The sequence below is a fragment of the Plectropomus leopardus genome, chromosome 3 (assembly GCF_026936395.1).
Source record: "Plectropomus leopardus strain MGB_pleo_1.0 chromosome 3, ASM2693639v1, whole genome shotgun sequence".
Lineage (NCBI taxonomy): Eukaryota > Metazoa > Chordata > Actinopteri > Perciformes > Serranidae > Plectropomus > Plectropomus leopardus.
The window spans coordinates 40,595,232-40,618,798 of NC_142178.1; the positions used below are offsets into that span (position 1 = coordinate 40,595,232).

The 23,567-nt window shown below is 40.7% G+C and overlaps 2 protein-coding genes across 3 annotated transcripts in view; one reads left to right on the forward strand and one right to left on the reverse strand.

Moving 5' to 3' along the window:
• Positions 1-266: 266 nt before the first annotated feature.
• On the reverse strand, positions 267-16,037 carry rcor3 (REST corepressor 3). Of its 2 annotated transcripts, none has more exons than XM_088075191.1 (12): positions 15,649-16,037; positions 15,428-15,533; positions 12,456-12,533; positions 12,266-12,318; positions 10,584-10,745; positions 10,221-10,345; positions 9,315-9,393; positions 8,546-8,761; positions 6,032-6,109; positions 5,227-5,284; positions 4,588-4,832; positions 267-3,995 (listed from the first exon to the last, which is right to left on the reverse strand). In XM_088075191.1, the coding sequence occupies exons 2-12, from the start codon at positions 15,531-15,533 to the stop codon at positions 3,606-3,608; spliced, it is 1,590 nt and encodes a 529-aa protein (XP_087931317.1). In that variant the 5' UTR covers positions 15,649-16,037; the 3' UTR covers positions 267-3,605. The 2 variants fall into 2 exon arrangements, with proteins under 2 accessions (XP_087931317.1, XP_087931316.1); XM_088075190.1 differs by having other exon boundaries at positions 15,477-15,533; positions 15,649-16,035.
• kcnh1b (potassium voltage-gated channel, subfamily H (eag-related), member 1b) overlaps positions 8,639-23,567 on the forward strand; it is a 49,183-nt gene continuing 34,254 nt past the window's right edge. The window contains exons 1-7 of the mRNA XM_042485251.2: positions 8,639-8,780; positions 11,427-11,486; positions 18,536-18,797; positions 21,350-21,473; positions 21,554-21,660; positions 22,015-22,143; positions 23,219-23,337. Coding sequence (XP_042341185.1) covers positions 18,725-18,797; positions 21,350-21,473; positions 21,554-21,660; positions 22,015-22,143; positions 23,219-23,337 — 552 coding nt within the window. The 5' untranslated portion in view covers positions 8,639-8,780; positions 11,427-11,486; positions 18,536-18,724. The remainder of the gene's footprint in view (positions 8,781-11,426; positions 11,487-18,535; positions 18,798-21,349; positions 21,474-21,553; positions 21,661-22,014; positions 22,144-23,218; positions 23,338-23,567) is intronic.

The following is a 23,567-nucleotide window of genomic DNA, read 5'->3' on the forward strand; positions in this document are numbered from 1 at the left end:
AATACACTGAGCAGAGGTAAAAAATAAAAATAGAAATAAAATACACTGAGCAGAGGTAAAAAATAAAATTAGAAAAATAAAATACTGCTAAGCAGAGGTAAAAATACAAAATAAAAATATGAATTACTGCTAAGCAGAGGTAAAAAATAAAAAATAAAAATATAAATGACTGCTGAGGTAAAAACCTTGTTTCTAGGACTGCAGCGCCCCTGACCTGCGCTGTCTCTCACTGAAACAAAGACAGACAGAAGGACAGATGGACGGAGTGAAGAACAGAGACAGTTTTAATGAGACAGCAGCTTCATCTTCACAGCAAATATTTTTACAAGTTCACTGAAACTCAAAGGACTCTACGTTCGACTCTATGACTCCAGATACATTTAATGCCGGGATGCGACGTTTGTCCAAAAAGCATTAAGAGCACTTTCACAACGATTCTTTTTACACCGAGTCCGAACTGGTAGCACCAGAGAAGAAGAAATGATGACGGGACAGACGGACAGCACGTCAGGAGCTCAGAGTCCCGCTGACGGACACATTTAGGATTTCAAAATAAAGCTGCATCACGAGGAGGGACATCAGAAGGAAGGAAACAGCTCCTCCGGCCGACGGAGACGTTTCCACGGCGAGGGGCGTCCGGGCGAAGCTTTAGTGTTTCCAGAGTTAGAGAGTTAGTGGCAGCTGACTGGACGGACGGCAGATCACAAAAGACTCAAACAGAAACCAGTTTCTGTCTGAAGCTGCTGTCCACACCGCCGAGGCCTTCCCTCCCCCCGACCGTCCCGCCGGCTATTCACCACCCGTTTCCATGGATACGCCGCCATGTTTGGTGACGACGGCTCGATGGTTTCTGATATCTTACATATTTCTTCACGTTCAGACTCAAACCAAAAGCAAATGAACCAACAGCGACGGCCTGAATGATCTTCATACCCAAAACTCAGCAGAGCAGAAACACTCAACCGGCTTCACCTGGGGCCACACACGTCAGGAGGCCAGGGGCCACACACGACAGGAGGCCAGGGGCCACACACGACAGGAGGCCAGGGGCCACACACGTCAGGAGGCCAGGGGCCACACACGACAGGAGGCCAGGGGCCACACACGACAGGAGGCCAGGGGCCACACACGACAGGAGGCCAGGGGCCACACACGTCAGGAGGCCAGGGGCCACACACGACAGGAGGCCAGGGGCCACACACGTCAGGAGGCCAGGGGCCACACACGTCAGGAGGCCAGGGGCCACACACGACAGGAGGCCAGGGGCCACACACGACAGGAGGCCAGGGGCCACACACGTCAGGAGGCCAGGGGCCACACACGACAGGAGGCCAGGGGCCACACACGACAGGAGGCCAGGGGCCACACACGACAGGAGGCCAGGGGCCACACACGACAGGAGGCCAGGGGCCAATCTCCGGAGCCCCACACCTGTTTCTACAACTTCTACAACGACGTTTCTCAGATTTCAGCACATAAGAAGGATTTTAGGACATCTAAAATTTAAGGACAGCTCTAGGATTTTACTATGTTTCAAAGATTTTAGCATATTCCTAAGTTTTTGGGACATTTCAAACATTTCATGATGTTTCTAGGATTTCAGGACATTTCTGTGATTTTAGGACATCAGTGTCTCAGCTGTGTCCTCTGTCGGGGGTGTGGGGGATCCTCCTCTGGCTCTTTTTTTGATCAACAAGCTCTGTTTTGATGCTGTTTTATGTCTCTGACACCTTATGGAGACTAAAAGTTCACAGGTAAACTGTTCACAGAGTCAGTCACTTTATTTTTACTGTGAATTATAAAATGGCTAGGGGGCCACCAGGGGCCCTATCAGGGGCCAGATTTGGCTCATGGGCTATAAATTGAGTATTGATGCAGTAGAGCATCTAATGTGGATTAATCAATAATAAAAGTCCTAATACGAGCACTTCCTAATTAACAGCGTCTTAACTTGTTCGTTTTGCTAAAATTGTTCAGATGTGTGCCTCATATCAAACTGCAGACGTTATTTAACATAAAAAACGAGTTCCAACTATAGCGTTGGATCAGATTTTGTTGACTTTTGTGTCGGATTGACTGCAGACCGACTCGGCTGCAGACGACTCGGCTGCAGATCGACTCGGCTGCAGACGACTCGGCTGCAGATCGACTCGGCTGCAGACGACTCGGCTGCAGATCGACTCGGCTGCAGATCGACTCGGCTGCAGGCGACTCGGCTGCAGATCGACTCGGCTGCAGACGGCACCTGTCTTGTTTTTTCACGGATTAGTGTTTCGTGTTTTTTGTAGCCACCAGATGGCACAAAAAGTGTCCACAAACAAGGACAGCAAGTCTGAGTTCAGCAGAATGAAGTAAAAGGAGCTGCAGACCAAAGTGTGATGTCCTCATGAGGATGCAGGAGGTTGAATATTTTTGTCTTCAGTGGGAGCCAATGAGCTTTGAGCTGGGGGCCACAGACAGGAAGTCAATATGTTGTTGGTTTGAGTCTAAACGACAGATTTGTTGACGATAAGAAAAATGCACCAGACTGATCCTTCTAACATCGACCTACAGTTTTTCTCACGAGTCTCGTTTTTATGCGGTAAAGATCGTAAAGCCCTTTGAAAATGTAAATACGTCCCGCTGAGGCCCCCTACAGGCTGCAGAGTTCATTTCAGACACAACGTAAAACAAAATAATCTGTAGTAGAGTTTTAACAGCAGAGGAGCTGAATTCATCCTGAAGCTGCTGCTAGAGAAAAAAACACTGAGATCTAAAGGGTTAATCCTCTGAGCAGCAGGAGTGTGTGTCTGAAGTTTGACGTCAGTGCAGCTGATGGATGTTAAAATGAATTTGATCTTGAACAGAGTCGTGAACTCTGGAGGGGAAAAACAAGATGACAGAAGTAAAATCTGTTGAGTTTCTTAATGTAAGAAACGACGATGACTCAAGTTCTCAATTTAAAGTTATTTTAGACGTAATTTATCTGTCGAAAAATACTGCAACACCCCGCTTTAATCTGCACGCCGCTGATGAGAGATTTGGGCCACGTTTAGACGAGAACAGCCGGACTAAAAGCAGAAAACGCTTTTCTTTGCGTTTTTTAAAAGAATCTGCGTTCATATGAAACACTGAAAATGATCCTCGCGAACATGGATCCACAAAAACAACCGAAAACGCTGCAGTCTGCATGCCAGGCCAGTAGCTGGCGGTGTAACTTGTAATGACACACCACAGAAGAAGACCACACGCCTGAAATGTCTCACAGGCGCCGTGTGGTGTTTAATGCAGTGATGTCTGAGTTGAGACGTGATGACGGAGAAACAGAGGGGACCCGGGATCGAACCCTGCGGGACGCCACAACAGTCTGCTTTAATAATCTGCACACTTTCTCTGACAGATTTCTACAGGCTGACAGACGTGAAGTCAAACTTCGAAAACAGAAGAAAGAGCAGGAGTCCGTCCAGCAGCAGGTGAGCCGCCGGGACACAAGACACAAACCTCCTGAAACGCTGTTTGATAGAAACTCAGATGTGTTTAGTGTGAAAGTGAGAGCTGATGAAGAACAAAGTCACTCCCCGCCGGACCTGAACGCAGCAGCTTCAGACTGAGTGTTTTCTGGTCCGTCAGTGGTGGGACGAAGACGAGGCCTCTGATTGGTGGACCGCCAGGCCGGGGGACTGCTGGGCGGAGCCTGGGCCCGACCCGCCGGGGTTGCCGCCGAGGCTCATGGGAGCTGGAGGGCGTGGGTTGAGGCGGGGGGGCATGGGGTTGGAGGGGCGGATGAGAGGCGGCGGCTGCTGCAGGGTGGGGCGGGGCTGCAGGAAGCGTGCCTGCTGCTGGAGGGGCGGCGGCTGGCGGTGCAGGGAGGGCGTGGCCGGGAGGGAGGGCCGCAGGAGGGGAGGGGGCTGGTGGAGGGAGGAGGAGGAGGTGGAGGAGGTGCTGCATGTCACTGCAATCTGAGCCGAAGAGGAAGAGGAGGCAGCGGGGGACGCACCTGAGGAGGTCACCTGACCCTGCGGAGAGGAGGGGGCGGGGCCAAAGTCAGTTTAATGTACATTCATAATTATGAATGCACATTTTTTTAAATTATAAAATATTTAAAGTTATTTTACAGAATTGTAATACATTTTTTAAGCACTTTTTTGTTCATTTTTCTTTTTTTTTCTTTTATTTCTTACCAATTTTCAGGAAATTTCCTACCTGGTTCCATCTGATATTGTTGTTATATCCTCGATGATCTAACAGTGCAAAATTACTTACAATTTCTACTTACCATAATTAAATATTTAAAATTGTGATAAAAAGTTCTTTACATTTTTAAGCACCATTTCCAGGTCATTTATCTGTGTTAATTTAACTGATTTTCAGGTAATTTTCTTGTAATTTTTACTGATGTCTTGAAAATTTCTGGGTTACTTCTATTGCTCGTTTTTTTTTTTAAAAAAAAAAATTAGGACAATTTTTTTCCGGGTTTTAAAGGGTTAAAGATCAAAGCCAAACCTGAAATGAAGGAAATCTGTTGGATGGAAAACGATCGGCAGGACCATAGAGCCGATACTTTAGTTTGTGCGTCAGAAAATGTATTTAAGAATCTGATCGCGTCACCTCTTCGTCCTCCTCGTCGGTGCTCTTCCCCGACGGCGTGGTGGAGCTGGCCTTCCCCTCCTCTCCAGAGGTGGCGCTGTCTCCGTTGGGAGCTCGCGTTCCCTGCTCCGCCTCCCACTCCTGCAGCACCTCGTCCAGGTTGAAGCGCCGCCGGTAGTTCACGAAGAAGTTCTTGACCTGGCCCACCGTCTTGTTGCCGATGACGTCAGCGATGGCCTGGAAGTCTTTGCCGTATTTCCTCACACCTGAAGAGCATCAGACGCTTTAACAGTGACGTCATCACACCTCAGACCGCCGCCAAAATGCACAGTAGAAGAAGACAAATCTGATTTAGAGAGAAAGATCGTATGGACTCGAAACCCGGTTCTATTGAGGACCCGGTTCTGTAATTTCCAAAACCAGGAAATCAATAACGTTTGAGCTCATCCAAACTGCTATCGATACACAGCGGCGTCTTTTATAGTTATATTTTTACGTTATTTTTTCTAAGTTCGTGCCGTAAGGCTGCAGATGAGGACGCTCGGTCTGCTGTTTGACTGAAGGAGAGAAAACAGAGTTCAGCTGCATGAAAACACTAAACTTGTTCTTCTGTCTGGATTTCAGCTTCTTTGCTCTCGAGTCACCTGAGACGACGCTCACCTTGAACAGCCAGCAGCTGCTCGTCTGTGGTCCAGCGGGCGTTCACCTTCTGGTTACACTGCAACAACAAACAGCAAGTATTCACATCTGTTTCTCTGCAAAAGTATCAAGTACTTTTTTTTTAACTTCAAAAAGTTTTGGCGATTTTTTAAAAGAAATACATTTGTTTATTTATTTTCTATTATTTTTAAAATTATTTTTAAGAACAAATTTTAGCTATTAATTTTTCTTTAAAATTTTTCAGCATTTTTTTTCTATTAAAAAAATGAATGAATATTTTTTTAACAGAAAATTTAGAAACTTTATTTTATTATACTTAATTTTTTTTTTTTTTAAGAAAAAAAAGTTGGCTTTTTTTCCTCTAAATTTTTGTGGGTGATTTTTAAAAAACAAATTTTGGCAATCTGTTTTGTCTTCAAAAAATATAAGTGATTTTTAAAAATTTTTTGGCAATTTTTGAAGAAAAAATTTGGTGATTTCTTTTTCAAACACAAAAACGGCGAGTCTTTTTTTTTTTTTTTTAATTTTCAGCGATTTTTAAAATAAGATTTCATGTTTTTTGTCTTTTTTTCTTTGTTTTATTTGGTGATTTTTAAATAACAAATGTTGACAGTTTTTCTGTCTTTTCTGGAAAACTTTCAGCTTTAGCAGCGTCCTCTTTATGGGCTCCACAGTTTAATAAGTGAAGTCATACGACCATAAACTCTCCTACGATCCTGTAACGTTGAGTTCATATTGAAGGATCGTGTGATCGATGATTTTAGGTCGTAGTTGCTTTGTGTTTCATGTGCTGGTGTTTCAGTACCTCAGCCAGTCTGAACTCTTCGATCCCGGACTCCAACATGTGCTTCAGGCCGCTGTTCATCTGTTTGGCGTTCTGCACCTGAAAAATGACGCAAACGCTCCGCTGAGCTCCGACAAACAGCGACTCTCACACACAGGAAATGGCCCCAAAATTAGTGAGAAATCCGTAAAAAGTGAAAAGAAAATTAAATTAAGCTATTTAACCCTTTGAACTCTAATCATTTGATTTTATTTCTTTAAAAACGAGGGGAAAAGGCAAAGATTAATGTCTGCAAACTGTAAGAAAGCAGCAGATTTAGAAAAAACAAGATTTTTAAAGCTATGGAAAAATGTCTAGAGAACAAAATATTATGATTATCATATAAATATTTATAGCTATTTTTCAAAATTATTAAAAATTTAAAGCCCCCCATTATTTATTTTATTGCTATTTTTTAGGTAATCTTCTTATAACTGTTTACTATTGTTTTGGTAATTTCTGGATCATTTTTCCATCTTTCCAAGAAATTGAGGCAAAAAACAAACAAAATAGGCTTTGCATGAAGTCAATTAAAAATAAATCTTTTTTTTTTTTTTTCTTTATCCAAAAATATAGTGGCATTATGGCAAAAACCTGACAATTCTGAAAATTAATGCAAAAAAAAATAAAAAACAACAAACAACAACAAAAATAGTAGTTTATATAAAATATTTGAAAAAAGGTTTATGCAAAAATCTTGATTGATAAAGTCAGTAAAGCCGTCAGATAAATGAAGCAGTAAATCACTGACATTTCTCAGGCTGTGAGAATTAAAAAAATCCACTTAGCATGTAGTATATTGAAAATTATTCAACTTTTTCCCGTCTAAAAACACAGTGGAATCCTGACAAAAACTAAATATTAATAAATATTTGATATTTATGATTAGGACTGATGTTGGTTAAAAAAAATAAACTCAATGAAAGTAGAAAATCATATTACTGAATGATATTTTTATAGTCTGGTTCTGAAAAGCGCAGCGTGGTACGAGTGTGTGTGATAGATAGAACTGATCAGAATTGAAAGACTAAACTGTGACACTGATAATAATACAAATGACCAAAAGTTTGTGAAATGTTTTACAAATAATCAGTGCTAAAAAAAGGAAAAAAGAATGAATAAAGACTTTTTCAGATGTTTATTAAATACTGATAATATTTCACTGCTGTTTCTACACTATATTGTTTTCCTTTCCTCATCTTTTTTGGTCCTTATTTCTTTTGTCTGTTACCTGCTGAGGGACTGCGGCTGTAAACCAGCCGTCCTGCTAACGCCGGCATATTTTAATTATATTTATATTATACTCTGTTTGTATTTTAAACTGATGTTCGTTAATACGCCGTGCCATACATAAATAAATGATGTCAGTATTAACTGTGGTGTCCCTTTAATGTGTCTGACGGCTGCAGGTGTGAGCAGCAGGGGGCGCTGCAGCCGCAGGGACAGGCACCACTCAGGACGCCTCGGGGACACACCTGGGGTCCTTCACCTGGGGTCCTTCACCTGAGCTCCCACAGCTGCAGGTAAACAGCTGCTGAGAGGATCTATGACCGTCAGGTGAGTCACAGCCGACACAAACACACCTGTCCACACACCTGACGGCTAATGCTAACGTTAGCGTGCTAACGGTTAATGCTAACGTTAGCGTGCTAACGGTTAATGCTAACGTTAGCGTGCTAACGGTTAATGCTAACGTTAGCGTGCTAACGGCTACACGCTAACGTTAGCATGTAATGCTAAGCTCAGCTAATTTCTTGTTTTCTTGAATATTTCGTAAACGTACAGCGTGATTCAGCGCTCAGAACAAAGGTGCTGTGACAGTTAGCAGGACTTAACCCTTTGAAACCTGAGCCAACCAGCTTCATTTAAAAACACGGAGAGAAGGCAAAGAGCAACATGACCCAAAATCAACAAGAGATGAGAAGAAAGTGCCAAAAAATTAACTGAAAATCAGTTTTAAAAAAAAGAGAACGAAAAGAAGAAACACAAAAAAATAAATAAACAGAGAAAGCCGACAAAAACAAACAAACAAAATGTGGAAACGTGAAAATAAATAAAGAAATAATGTGAAAAAAAGAGGAAATGACCAAAAAATGGTAATAATTCTCTTAAATACTTGTAATTTTGATTAATTTTAATAATTATAAATATGATTTAGTTTTAGAAATGCTTCTTTAGCTTTTTAAAAATGATTGTCTACATTAATTATTTTTTCACAATTTTTCTTACCAAGTTGCTTATTGTCTTTTTTCCTGATGTTTGAAGATAAAATAAAATAAAAATAAAAGAATCTCACCGGTTGGCTCAGTCTTTTAGGGGTTAAATATTTGTGAAAGGAGTCTGAACGCAGCACAAGAGAAGTGAAGTCGATCCAAAAGGGTTAAAATATTGAAATCTTTTCTCGTTCTGCGTCAGTTTTCTCAGATCGCCCTCGGACTTGGACTCGGACTCGGACTCGGTCCCGTCGGAGAGTCTCAGGCGTGCGGCGTCTCCTACCTGTCTCTTGAGGGACACCAGCTCCATGTCCAGCTGGCGGAGGAGGGTGTTGGCGGCGGAGGCGCTGCAGGACACGGCCACCACGTCCTCCTGCGTCAGGTACATGCCTTTGGGGGGGCGGCAGCGGGAGCGCTGGTGGTGTCGGTGCTGCAGCGTCTGGTGCTCCCGCCGACCCAGAGCCACCTTCGAGCCTGGCGCCACCGGCTCCACCTGGTTCTGCACGCCGCAAACACACGTGAGTCGTTTATCCACAAATTCAGAACATTTTTGACTCGTCTGATCGACTGTTGGAGGCTCCACGTTCAGATTAACGTGAAAAAGTTAATTTTTTTAAAGTTTATTTTTCACATTTTGTGTCGATAAATGTAAAAATGTCGCTCCTCACTGACGTCACAGCGTTAAACATGCGAAGAAGACGGCGATACAAGAAATGAACCAAAAATTCGCAACAAATTAGAAAAAAATTACAAGAAAATCAGCTGAAAATAAACCAAAAAAGTAAAAAAAAAAAAAGAGGAATTAAAAAGTGTAACTTTAATTTACACCCAGCGTCTGTGCTGACAGACAGATTCAATTTGAATAAATGCACAATAAAGGTTAAATAAAAATAGACAGAAACAACTTTAAAAAAAAATTTTAAAAGCAGCTTGGAGATATCGCCACGGAAACACAATATCATTGACCTGAACCTGATATTTTATCGATTAAACAGCTGATAGAAAATAATAATAATAATGATTAAAATGGACGTAAAATCAGCTGCTCGTACCTCTTTCTTGGTTTCCTTGTTGGGGTCGTAGTCGCTGTCGTTGGCTTCGATGGGATTGGCCTCCTCCATCTCCTCATCGCTACGGCAACAACAGCAGGAAGTCAAAAACTTCAACAACGATGACAGCGTGATGTTCAACAAACAGTTCAGGTCTGACTCCAAAAACGAGTTTTTGTTAAACAAAGAAACAGAATTTTATATTTCAGCTTAAAAAAACCATGAATTCACTGTCATGTGACAGAATTGCGTCTTCAGAGTCGATAAAAATATAACGTCAGATTAAAAAGTGTGAAATGCTCTGATGAGCTGCTCCGAGCTTCTAAACAGACCCAGACAGGAAACAAATGACAAGTTTACAAAAATGAATTTCATCCTGCTACTTAAATATAATCTAAAACCTCAAAAACGTTCAAAATTACTCCCAAGATCCTGAAAGTGCAGTAACACTGATGCAGTACACGGAGACAGACGGTACATGGACATACTAGTACAAACTACCTGGAGTATGTACTTCATGTAGAGTATTTATGTGTAAAAAGAATCAATAAATGCATAAATAAATAAATATAATAATAATAACCTCAGCGGTTCTGACGCGTGCGGCGTGGCGTCCGCGTGTTCTGGCATCAAAGTCGTAAATTTAAAAAACCTCAGATATTCTGTGAGAATAAAGCGGTGAAGTTACGGGACGCTGCTGCTCACGATGAATCTCTGACCTAAAATCGAAAGTTTTTTCAAATTTTTTAAATCATTTATTCACAATAAAGTCTGGACTGATGAACGTGTGAGCGCTGCAGAGACGTCAGACGCTCGTGCACGAGTCGCGGCTGGCGTTGGACCGTTATCGATTTCTTTCTTTGGAAATGGACATTTTGGGACGGAGACGCTGTGTCCCGCCGGTCCTACCTGTCGTCCTGGTTACTCCGGTTGGCCAGTTTTCGAGCCTGTCGGTCCATCAGACTGGTTCTGGAGCGAGTCTTCTTCCACGAGTAGTAGTACTTCACCAGACTGGAGATGGACTTGTCCGGTAACTGAAGGACACACGAAGAGGACACAATTCAACAAGAGCAGAGAACTGCAGTAAATGTATATGCTCTTCTCTGCAGTGTATCGCAGTAATGGTACTGCATGTTGGTCTCAGTGTGTGTTTGTAAGACAGTAAATATACTTATCTCTGCAGTGTGACGCAGTAATGGTACTGTGTTTTAGTAAATATTAGTGTCTCTGCAGTGTATTGCAGTAATAGTACTGCATGTTGTGTATTTGTACCATCTGCTGGATGCGGTGGAAGCTCTTTCCGTGAAAGCTGAACGCCTGTTCGAACAGAACTTTGTCCTCCACCGTCCACTCGTCCGGGAACGGCGTGAAGTTCGGCAGGTCGGCCAGAGACTTCTCGATGTTGTGTTTGTGCCAGAAGAGCATCCCCAGAGCCTGCACACACACACACACACACACACACACACACACACACACACACACACACACACACACACACACACACACACACACACACACACACACACACACACACACACACACACACACACACAGACACACACACACACACACACACACACACAGAGACACACACACACACACACACACACACACAGAGACACACACACACACACAGACACACACACACACACACACACACACACACACACACACACACACACACACACACACACACACACACACACAGAGACACACACACACACACACACACAGACACACAGACACACACACACAGACACACAAAATAAGTTGGGCTGCAACAACGAATCGATTATAATGGATTATTAAACGAGCTGGTAACGAGTAAAATTTCTGATTCGTTGTGTCGCGTGATTATTCCTCTCCGTTTGTGTGTCAGCTGCAGCACATCGAGAGAAACGGTGGCTCGCCGTTTTTTTTACGTGACAATTAATTGAAAAAGTAATCGACCGATTAATCGGTTCTCAAAGTAATGAGCATTTAAAGTCTGAATCTCTGATATGATGAATCTCTTGGTGAGTCACCGTCAGAGACAAACATCGTTTTTCTACTTTAAATACGTGAATTATAAACGACATAAAACAGTAAAATCTCCTCTTTTTTTCCGCTTTTCAGTCGGCGAGAAACAGAAGGAGACAGCGAGGAGACGGACAGCTCCGCAAACATCATTTCATGGTGAGTTTTACTTTTCAGCAGCAAATATGAATAAATCTTTAAAAATGATGATTGATGATTTCAAATGGCTCTTAGAATAAATGCGATACTTTTGGGGACAATTTTGAACCCTTTGAAAGCTGCGAAAATCGGCTTGATTCAAAGACGAGCAACTTTAGAAGAAATGACCCCAAAAAAGCAAGAAATTAGAGAAAAATGTAAAGATTACATGAATATTTGAAAAAAAGACAAAAAGGAAATGACCTAAAAAAACTGTCTAAAAATTAAAACATTTTTAAAAAATAATTAAAAAAATGTTTGTGATAATTCTAAATTTACTCTAGCTTTTCTGTAAAACATTTTCCAAATCTGTGACTTGTAATTTTTTGGGACATTTCCCGCCAAGTTTTAGTGCGTTCACGTTGTTTACATTTTTCTGTCGCGATAATCACTATATCGACTTATCGTACGATATTTAAAAATGTACTCGAGTTTTTCTACACCCTCAGTGTAACTAATACAGACTGAATCTGTTTTAAATGACACCTTTTTCTGACTCCCAAACCCCCGTTAATGATGCATCTTTCCAAGTTTGAATTTTCTCGAGAATTAAAATTAAAATAAAATTGGGCGCACAACGACGCTGACAACAGTATCGTTTATCGCAATATTTTCTGGGAAAAAATATCGTCCAATAAAATCTGATCTCGTGACGGGCCGAGTTCACGCATCTGCTCCGGATGTTTTTAGATTTTAGCAAAAAGACGACGAGACGCAGAGACAGAAAGAGTCCGACTCACCTGCTCCACGTTGTATCCGTGTTTCTCTTTGGCTAAAGCGATGTACTCGTCCACTGCGGAGACACACACACACACACACACACACACACACACACACACACACACACACACACACACACACACAACGTCAGGTCAGTGTGTTCTGAGGACCTGAAAGAGGACTGCAGCCGCATGCACGAAGGTGACTCACGTTTGGAGTCGACGATGTTGTGATACGGAGACCAGACGAGCATCCCGCCGCTGTCTTTGTCCGTGTACTTAGTGGAGCCTGAACACACACACACACACACACACACACACACACACACACACTTTAAAGACTTAAACACAAACAGCTCCCGTTAAAAACGCCATTAAAAACTGTTAAAAATAAATAAATAAATAAATATTGTGGCTCTTGAAGAAAGTCTAATAAACAATCTGATGAAAGGTGGCTGCAGAGCTGCATTATGGGAAATGTAGTATTCATTATTTTCAGGCCCACTGTAGAAGATAGGGTAAGAAACCTTTGTTGTCATGGTAACAAAATACAATGAAAGCCCACGTGCCCCTCCCAGCCGTGGTTACCGGAAAACAAACAAACAAACAAAATGGTTCTCACTGGAACACGTGAACATATGAACGATGAAACAACGGCAGCTGAAGTGCTTCAGTGTGAAATCAAACCTGAAATAACGACAGAAACAGGTTTTGGACTGTAGAAAACATTTGATCAAATCTTCATTGATAAACTCTCTTTTTTTGATGGTTTCTCTTTATCATGCTATCAGTTTCATGCTGTTTCATGAAACATATCAGTTTCGTTATCATGCTGTGAGTTTGACGAGACGTTTGGTCACTTTTCCCAAATTTTAACCCTCTTTATGCCGTGGGTCAATTTGATCCATTTTAAAAATGTGAAAATATCTGTAAAAACATTTTAAAATCTTTTTTTCAGTATTCAGACTTAATAAGAGTAAAAAAAGGACGATGATGTTTTACCAAACTGACTTTAATATCTGATTTATTATTTTCTCTGTGCAAAAACTCACTAAAACTTCTGAAAAAATAAATAATGAATATGAAAGAATCACTTTAAAAGACAAATTGGAAGTCGATATTTCAGGTAAAATAAATATTGCATCCTGGTCACTTGCTTTTTAAAAACAGTTATTACTAATTCATTATGTTGTTATTGCCCGCAGCCCTCAGAGACTGTCACACATAATATTTAATGTGATGCTATTTAAACCTTCTCACTGACATATCGCAGGATGTGATCATCCAAAAATGATCTGCTCTGCAGGAAGTATATTGAAAATAATTCATCCAAAAACATGGCGGCATCATAACAAAAACTTGGCATTGAAGGGTTAAAATTCTGGAAATTAATGAGTATTTGAAAAAAAAATCAAATTTATTGTTTTGTTTGAGCTATCTCGTACATTATAGTTTGTATATTTGTATATGTTTGTTATATGATGTGGTATATATTTGATTGGCTATTGTAAGTTGTTGTCATTATAAAAAAGTATTCAGTGAGGCTCCCTAACAATTCAATTTAATCTGAATTTTTAAAATCAAACTTATTGTTTTGCTTTAGCGTTCTTGTATATTAAAATGTGTATATCTTATGTCGGCCTACTTGTTACAGTATGCTCTATACTTTTGTTTGATGTATTTTTGTGATACTCTTGATTGATATGTGCCACAGTTTTATCAAAATAAATAATTACATAAATAAACAACAATATTCATAATTCAAGGTACAAGGAACAAGGTAGATTTACTAGTAATTTATTTTTAAACGTACTTTAAATGATAATAATGTTATTGTTATATAATATTTTATAAGGTAGTTTAGATAATTAAAATAAAAAATAAATGTAATAATAATAATAATAATAGTCAATACAGGGAACAGGGTTGATTTATTAGTCATTTCTTTTTAAATGTATTTTAAAGGATAATTAAAATATTTATAAGATAGTTTAAATAATTAAAATAAAAACTTAATATAATAATAATATTATTAATAATAAATAAAATAGTAATGCTAATAATACTAATAATAAAAAATAAAAAAGGAGGTGAGGTAGCCTCGGTTCATGTTTCCGTCTGTAGTTATTAACAGTTTATTACCTTTGATTAATAAACTGCTGTGTTAAAGTGTGTGTATGTTAGTGTGTGTGTGACAGTGTGTGTGTGTTACACCGCGTGTTACAGTGTGTGTGTTACAGTGTGCGTGTGTGTTTATGTGTAACTGTGTGTGTGTGTGTGTTACAGTGTGTGTGTGTGTGTGTGTGTGTGTGTGTTACAGTGTGCGTCTGTGTGTTACAGTGTGTGTGTGTTATTCAGTGTGTGTGTGTTACAGTGTGCGTGTGTGTGTGTAACTGTGTTACAGTGTGCGTGTGTGTGTGCGTGTGTGTGACTGTGTGTGTGTGTAACAGTGTGCGTGTGTAACAGTGTGTTACAGTATGCGTGTGTGTAACAGTGTGCAACAGTGTCTGTGTGTGTGTGTGTAACAGTGTGCGTGTGTAACAGTGTGCGTGTGTGTTACAGTGTGCGTGTGTGTAACAGTGTTACAGTGTGCGTGTGTGTGTAACAGTGTGCGTGTGTGTGTAACTGTGTTACAGTGTGTGTGCGTGTGTGTAACAGTGTGTGTGTAACAGTGTGTTACAGTGTGCGTGTGTTACAGTGTGCGTGTGTGTAACAGTGTGCGTATGTGTGTGTAACAGTGTGCGTGTGTGTTACAGTGTGTGTGTTAGTGTGTGTGTGTGTGTGTGTGTAACAGTGTGCGTGTGTGTTACAGTGTGTGTGTGTGTGTAACAGTGTGTGTGTGTGTGTGTGTGTGTAACAGTGTGCGTGTGTGTGTTACAGTGTGTGTGTGTGTGTGTATAACAGTGTGCGTGTGTGTATGTGAGTGTGTGTGTGTGTGAGAGTGTGTGTGTGGGTTACAGTGTGCGTGTGTGTGTGTGTGACAGTGTGTGTGTGTGTGTGTGTGTGTATAACAGTGTGCGTGTGTGTATAACAGTGTGCGTGTGTGTGTAACAGTGTGTGTGCGTGTTATAGTGTGCGTGTGTGTGTGTAACAGTGTGTGTGTGTGTGTTATAGTGTGCGTGTGTGTATAACAGTGTGTGTGTGTGTTATAGTGTGCGTGTGTGTGTGTAACAGTGTGTGTACCGAGGCTACCACCGTCCGTCTCTCGGGGTCCAAACCAGGAAAAACTCACCGGGCTCGAACTCGGGGATGTTGGCCTGATAATCCGCTCCGACCCGCATCCCCACATCTGGAAAACATGCGCAGTGTTTTCACGCAGTTTGGGTCAAATATGGAACACGTTTGTTTTTATTTTTGCACGCGCACACACGGAGCGGCGGGAGGCTGTTCGAGGCTATACTGACCGTGCTCGTCGTCGCTGCCGCTCTCGTCGGAGAAATGTCCGTTGGACGCGTTGGACGGACTCTTGGTGCCGTTGGAGCGGCCCTTCCCCAGATACTCGGAGCCTTTGTCCATCATCCCCGGCATCTCAGCGCGCGGATTGACCGAGTTTCGGCGGCGGTGAGCGGGCAGAAAATGTCAGCCGGAGCCGGAGGGTTTCTCTCTGCTGCTGTTCGCGCTCTGCCCGCCGCTCCGGACGTGTCGCTGTGCGCGCCTCTGCGCGGCCGCAAACACGCACCGCGGGCTCAAACACCGCTCACGCACGGCTGCGGAGCCTCCGCTGTACCCGCAATTATTTTATTATACACGGAGATTCACGCGACGGACGTTTTTTTCCGCTTAATGCGCTGGCTGAGCGGGGTCTAACCTCCGCGGCGGAAGGTTTTTTACGCACCGTCGGGCGGCTGCGCGACTCGAGCTGCTGCAGCAGATCCTTCCGCCCACACAAACTGATCAACTGAAATAAAAATAAATAAAGTAACATGAAATAAAAACTTAAATTTAACTTAAAAAACGTACAGTGACATAGATAAAGTAAAATAAAGTCTAAAATATAATGAAATTATGAATAAAACACACAAATAAAAACGTAAACACCATCATTAATGATTAATAAATGTCTCAGGTTATTCTCAGATCAAATATAAAGATTTTATTTCATCATTTGAAGTGAAAAAGATGAATTTTAGCGGTAATTCAGCGCGCTGTTTTTGTTTTCTGCTGTTGTTTATCAGTTTGTGTTTCTGCACTGAGTCTGCGCGACCAGCAGAGGGAGACACCGCACAGAGGGACAGAGGGGGACAGACACTCACGCTGTCCAACCTGACAGGGGACAGACACTCACGCTGTCCAACCTGACAGGGGACAGACACTCATGCTGTCCCCCAGTTTCAGTCACTGAACCCTCTGAACATGGGCTTCATTTAAAAATAAATAAATAAAAAAGGCAATTAGCACAGAAGAAATTTCCCGCAAATTAAAAAAAGAAATTCATAAAAAGTCCCAAAAAATTACCTAAAGTGTGTCCGATAAAAATTATAACTATAAAAATATGTAATGACCATGTAACATAAATGTAAATGCATATTTATGATCATTATAAATAATTGTCCTCACTCTTTTTTTCCCCTCAACATTTTCCCGTTTATTGAATTTTCTAAATCTGATGATTTCTTTTGATTTCTTAAAAAAGGCAGTGAGCAACCAAAGAAGAAATTACATCCAGATTAGCAAAGAAATTCATAAAAAATATTTTAAAAGAAAAACCTAAAGAAAGAAAGACTAAAAGAAAAAAGTTTAAAACTGTAATAATTGAAAAAAAATCATGCTTAAAATCAAATAATCTTGTAAAAAAAATGTAAACATGAAATCATGACAATTATAAATAATGTTCCCCATGTTTTTCTTTTTTCCCTAGACATTACTAGCTTTCTGAAAAATAATTTTCTAAATCTGCTATTTCAATTATTTAATCATTCATTTGTAAAAAAAATGTTATGAGTGACCAAAGAAATTAAAGTACAAGGAAATTACACTTTTTTTGTTTAAAGGAAAATGAGAAACAAAAGCAACAAAACTTTATGTGTTTACAATTTATAATAATTCTGAACATAATTTAAACATACGATAAAAAAAGGCCTCAGTTAAGATGCCCTTCGTGAGTTTGTTTGACAAACGAATGTTTTTGTTTTTTTTTTTTTACCATTTTTCACCTCTGTATTTATTCTAAATATTTACCATTTTTGTCAGAAATGGTGAAAAATCAAACTGATAAATTCTTTCATCAGATATTTAATGGAATTAAATATATGTCATGAACAACAGTCAATAATGATCTTTATTTTTAAATAGTTTATTGTGTGTCTCAGTTGTTTAGTCTGTGTGTTAATTGTCTGAACATCTGTTTTAAATTACCTGATGGAAAGCGCTTCATAAATAAAATTATTATTATTATTATTATTATTATTATTATTATTATTATTATTATTATTATTATTATTATTATTATTTTTATTCTTATTATTATTATTATCATTATTATTATTATTATTATTATTATTATTTTCTGTCATTAAAAATTGTGAATTAATGAACTCAGCGTCAAAGCCATGAAAAGACAGCTGGGTCTTTGGTTTGTTGCAGCCTCAGACAGTAAAATAATCAGAGCTGATAATCGGCGTATCAGTGATGCAGCATAAACACGTTTAATAACCGATGACACGTTCGTTTTCGAGACAACTTTACATTTTAAGACTTTTTCTGATGTTTGTCTTATTTGTTTTTGAGGCGCAAAATGTCCTGAAATGATGCGTCTGTCCCTGTCTCCACCCGTCTGTCTCTGTCTGTCCTCTCCTCTCTGTCTCTGTCACCACCTGTCTGTCTCTGTCTCTACCTGTCTAACTCTGTCTGTCCTCTCCTCTCTGTCTCTATCTGTCTGTCTCTGTCTGTACCTGTATCTGTTTCTACCTGTCTGTCTCTGTCTGTACCTGTATCTGTTTCTACCTGTCTGTCTCTGTCTGTCGCTGTCTCTCTGCTGTTTCTACCTGTCTGTCCTCTCCTATCTGTCGCTCTCTCTGTCCCTCCCTGTCACTTTGTCTGTCTCTGTCTCTCCCTCTCTGTCTCCACCTGTCTGTCTCTCTCTGTCCCTCTGTCTCTACCTGTCTGTCTCTGTCTCCACCTGTCTGTCTCTGTCTCTACTTGTCTGTCTCTTTCTGTCCCTCTGTCTCTGTCTCTAACTGTCTGTCTCTGTCTGTCTGTGTCTCCACCTGTCTGTCTCTGTCTCTACTTGTCTGTCTCTCTCTGTCCCTCTGTCTCTGTCTCTACCTGTCTGTCTCTGTCTCTGGCCCTCAGACAGTCTCGCGGTGTCTCCTCTGTGAGCGCGTGCTGAAACCATCTGCCAATGAGGAGCCCGCTGAGAGAGAGAGAGAGAGCGCGTGAGGCAGAGCGAGGCTGCTACTCCTCGGCGCGCGAGGCTCGTGCAGCATCAGATATGTGAGCGGCGGGAAGCGGCTCTGCCTCGCGCTGCAGGAGGACGGCAGGATGGCGGGAGGACGGCGGGGTCTCGTGGCCCCTCAGAACACCTTCCTGGAGAACATCGTCCGCCGGTCCAACGGTAGGATCCGGTTCGGTCCGGTTCGCTCACCTTGGCTTAACGGTGTCTGTTGTCTCGTGCCTTTTTTCGGTGGTTTCATCATCAGACAGCTGCTCTGTGATAGGCTGCTTTATCCCACTAAACCCGCACGTGCCGCGGTCCTTACCTTCAGAGGCTAGCATCAGTTAGCTTTAGCTCAGGTGTTTGTGTTTATCTCAGCTGTTTACTGTTTACCTTTATTAAAAATTAACCATCCAGTGTCTTATTTAAATCTACATTTAATATCATGTTTTCTACGTTGAACATGTTCATATAAAGCCTGTGCTATGTGTTTACCTTCATTTTTAGAAGTTATCAACCCAAATATACATATTTATTTAACAAAATATTTGATCATTTTAATATATTTCAGTATTCTAAACTAGTATATCTAGCTTACATTTTTAAGAATATATTACTTATTACTAAGTTATTAAACACAGTATACATAAATAACAGAATATTTTGATAATTTTAATATATTTTCATACTCTAAACTCACATTTTTACCTTCATATAGAATCAACTGATGTGTGTCTTATTATAACATTTAATTTCACATTTTCTATATTTAATATGTTCATATAAAGCCTGCGCTATGTGTTTACCTTCATTTTTGGAAGTTTTTAACCAAAATATACATACTTAACAAAATATTTTGATCATTTTAAAATATTTTCATGTATATTTACCTTGAATTTTTAGCTTAATACCTTGAATTTTTAGCTTAATACTTAATACTGGGAATAAATTATCCCATGTGTGTCTTATTAAAACCACAATTATATATATATTATATATTCTAATATAAAGCCTGCAGTAGCACATGTTTACCTCCATTTTTATAAGTAATTAACCAAAATCTGCATATTTAAAAAACTATTTTGATAATTTTGTTATATTTTCATAATTTAAACTGGCATATGGACCTGATTTTTTTCTGGTGTTATATTTGGCTTTTTGCCTCGTCTACGCTGCATTCTGCTTTATATATATTTAGCCAGGGTTTACATTCATATTTACAGTCAAATTTAGTAAAAATAAATATAATGTATATACTCAATATAATTATGTTTGAGTTATTCTGTTACCAGTATAATGAACTGGTACTTAGAGTTAGTGAAAAGATGCAATTATATGGATTTATTTTCATTTTAATAAAAAAAAAAACATGTTGATTTAAATCAACAAAATTGATACAAACTGTTGCCACGATTTTTAATTTTATTTTAGTAGGTGTTAGTTTTTTCCGCTCAGGCAGGTCAGATGGTCGAGGACTTCAAATAGTTCTCACATTTTCTCTTATTTGTTTTTGCTGCATTCAGACCTTGAGGACGGCACTAACCCGTTCTAGTTTGGGTTATTTTATATTTATTCTTAAATTAAATTCAGAGCCTTAAAAAATGTCTTAAATCTAACTTGCCTAAAGATGCAGGAACCCTAAATTAAACTAAGAGCGTCACTCACAAAAAAAATAGATAAATACATTTAAAAAAAGGCATGTGTTGCTTTCTTCCCATGTTGTATTTCCTCAGGTTTCAAAGGGTTAACATGCGGATATAGTAGAGCTGAGAACTGTGTGCACTGTTTAAATTTTCCGTGCACGATGCATGTGCATGTGTCATCTCAGTACTAACACGTACACACACACACACACACACACACACACACACCTCTGTGTTAACAGACACATTTATCTCTGTCAGACGTGTGTTTCCTGTCGCGGCGCTGCAGCCGGCTGAGCAGCAGCTGATGGGTGTCAGATCCGCCTCCGTCAGGCTGCCGTTTAATTCGCCGCGATGATAAAATACGACTCAACAATCAATTAACACGACATCTCGCCGCTCAGCACAATTCAGCCCAATTAATGAAATGACAACGGAGGAAGTGGAGCTTAAACTCTGTGGAGCCGCCGGCAGCCCCGAGAGGCGCCCGCGCTCATTATAGCACACGGAGGAGACGTTTGTCCTGACGGGGGCGCTAGAGGGAAGGTCAGGGGACGCCTCAATGAGCAGCAGCAGCTCCTCACGGGGGCCAGGGCCCGGAGTTTTCTGATTGGTCCGTTTAAAGATGGTTACATGTTAGAAAGAATCAATATTTCACTATTAACACTCAGAAATTATTTTCAGAATAATGCTTTAATTCATAATAATAATAATGACAATGATGATAATGACAATAATAATAATCGTATCATGAATTGTATCGTGAATCGTATTGAATCGTGAGTTGAGTGAATCGTTACATTTCTAACCGTAAATATTTTTATTTGTACTTTTACAGCATAACATGTTTGTTATCGTGTGATTTTATTTTATTCTTTGTTGTTTACATTGCTGTTATTGTTTGTTGTTTTGAATGAATTTCTATTCTTATTGTTATTTGTTTGCTTGTTGATTGTTTTTAATGTCTTTGTTTACGCTCTGCATCATTGAAAATGACTCCCTCAGTTGACTTCCTGACTCCTAAATAAAGGTTTGAACGAACGAACAATGAATGAACGAATGAGCCGCCTCTCTGCTCTCTGTGCTCAGACACCAACTTCGTGCTGGGGAACGCTCAGATCGTGGACTGGCCCATCGTCTACAGCAACGACGGCTTCTGCAAACTGGCTGGTTACCATCGAGCCGAGGTGATGCAGAAGAGCAGCACGTGCAGGTACGGACGCTCGCCTCCACGCGCTCTGATGTCGCCACGGTTACGTGGCGGCTTGATCAGCACTGTGTTTCCTCCCGCAGCTTCATGTACGGAGAGCTGACCGACAAGGAGATGACGGAGAAGGTTCGACAGACCTTCGAGAACTACGAGATGAACTCCTTTGAGATCCTGATGTACAAGAAAAACCGTGAGTACTGCAGTTTTTTTTCACAGTGCTGCAGATGTCACGTACTCCGCCCGACCCGAATCCCCCAAAACCCAGAAACTCAAGGACCTGGACACCTGCAGACCCAGTTCATGTCCTAAAGTGGGACGCAGCGTGCTGACAGCTGGTGTCCTCTCAGTGACGGAGAAACCGAGAAACGGAGCTTCACGAGTCAGCGCTTCACTCTTTTACTGCAGATATATTTGTATGTAAATGCAAATAACTCGTGTTGTCCCGGTGTGTGTGTGTGTGTGTGTGTGTGTGTGTGTGTGTGTGTGTGTGCGTGTGTGCGTGTGTGTGTGTGCCTGCGTGCATGCGTGTGTGCGCGCGCTGCAGGGATGCCAGTGTGGTTTTTCGTGAAGATCGCTCCGATTCGGAACGAGCAGGACAAGGTGGTCCTGTTTCTCTGCACCTTTAGTGACATCACCGCCTTCAAGCAGCCAATCGAGGATGACTCTTCAAAAGGTGGGCGGGACTAACAACAATGCTAACTGCAGTGCTCTGCAGTCGCTCTTCAGTTGCTCTGTGCTTGCTCTGCACTCGCTCTGCAGTCACTCGCTCTGCAGTCACTTGCTCTGCAGTTGCTCACTCTGTGCTCGCTCTGTGGTCAGTCGCTCTGCGGTCAGTCGCTCAGCAGTTGCTCTGCAGACGCTCGCTCTGCAGTCGCTCTGTGCTCGGTCACTTATTATTATTGTCTTATCGTTATTGTCTCTGTTCACACTGATTCACTGTGTTTTAGAGAAAAACACTGAGAGAATTCCAAAAATTTCTCATCGAAAAGAAAAGGCTACAATGTTTTAAAGAAAACATTCAGATTTTGAAGTTTTGTTTTCTTTAAAAAACAGCATTAAAATATACACAAAATCCAGCCATTTGAAATTGTAATTTGAAATTTTTAAAGAAAAAAAAGAAATTGCCTTTTTTCCATCAAAAAATGCCAAAAAATTGAAAATAAATCAACATTTTTTTCTGTAAAATTTGCCATTTTTTTAAAATGAGAAAAGCCTTTTTAATTTAAAAATTGCCAGTAGTTTTGTAAGAACATCCCAGAAATATTTTTCTTTGAAAATTGCCCCCCCCCAAAAAAAATTTCTAAAAAATAATTGTAATTTTTTCTTTAAAAATGGCCTGAAATTAATAGAGAAATAATAATCGCTCAAATTGTTACTTCAAAAATCAACATTATTTTTAAAGAAAAAAAGTTGCAAACATGGCTGTCAAACCTGCAGGAAGGCACATTTTCCTAAAAATTCAGATACCTGAATACCTCAGAGTCCTGGAAATGTTAAAAATTTGTATGAACCCTTTTATTTGTAAATCCTGCTGTTGTTCAGGTCTGTGCTGATGCTTTGTGTTTGTGTTTGTGTGTGTGTGTGTTTGTGTGTGTGTGTGTGTGTGTGTGTGTGTGTGTGTGTGTGTGTGTGTGTGTGTGTGTGTGTGTGTGTGTGTGTGTGTGTGTGTGTGTGTGTGTGTGTGTGTGTGTGTGTGTGTGTGTGTGTGTGTGTGTGTGTGTGTGTGTGTGTGTGTGTGTGGTTTGCAGGTTGGGGTAAATTTGCCCGTCTGACTCGTGCGTTAACCAGCAGTCGAGGCGTCCTGCAGCAGCTCGCTCCGGCGGTGCAGAAAGGAGAGAACGTCCACAAACACTCGCGGCTGGCGGAGGTGAGATCACGGCTCCTCCCACACAACACCAGCAACAACACGCTGAAAGAAAACGTTAAAAAATTAATTAATAACAGAAAGTCATCGAGGCTCGAATGAAAATTGGAAATAAAGTGAGCTGAAGTATCTGTGAAGACTTTATTTTTGTGCACAAGAAACCAGATCGTACTTGTCTCTCTTCACCTGGCAGATGGAGTGTTTATTGGTCCGTTGCAGAGCAGTGCATTCTG

Coding starts and splice junctions, on each gene's coding strand:
- rcor3 (XM_088075190.1), bottom strand. CDS start 15,772: ATGCCGGGGATGATGGACAAAGGCTCCGAGTATCTGGGGAAGGGCCGC. Junction 15,534..15,648: donor CGGCAGCGACGACGAGCACG/GTCAGTATAGCC, acceptor CATGTTTTCCAG/ATGTGGGGATGCGGGTCGGA. Junction 6,110..8,545: donor TGGTGTCCCTCAAGAGACAG/GTAGGAGACGCC, acceptor GTCATTTTTCAG/GTGCAGAACGCCAAACAGAT.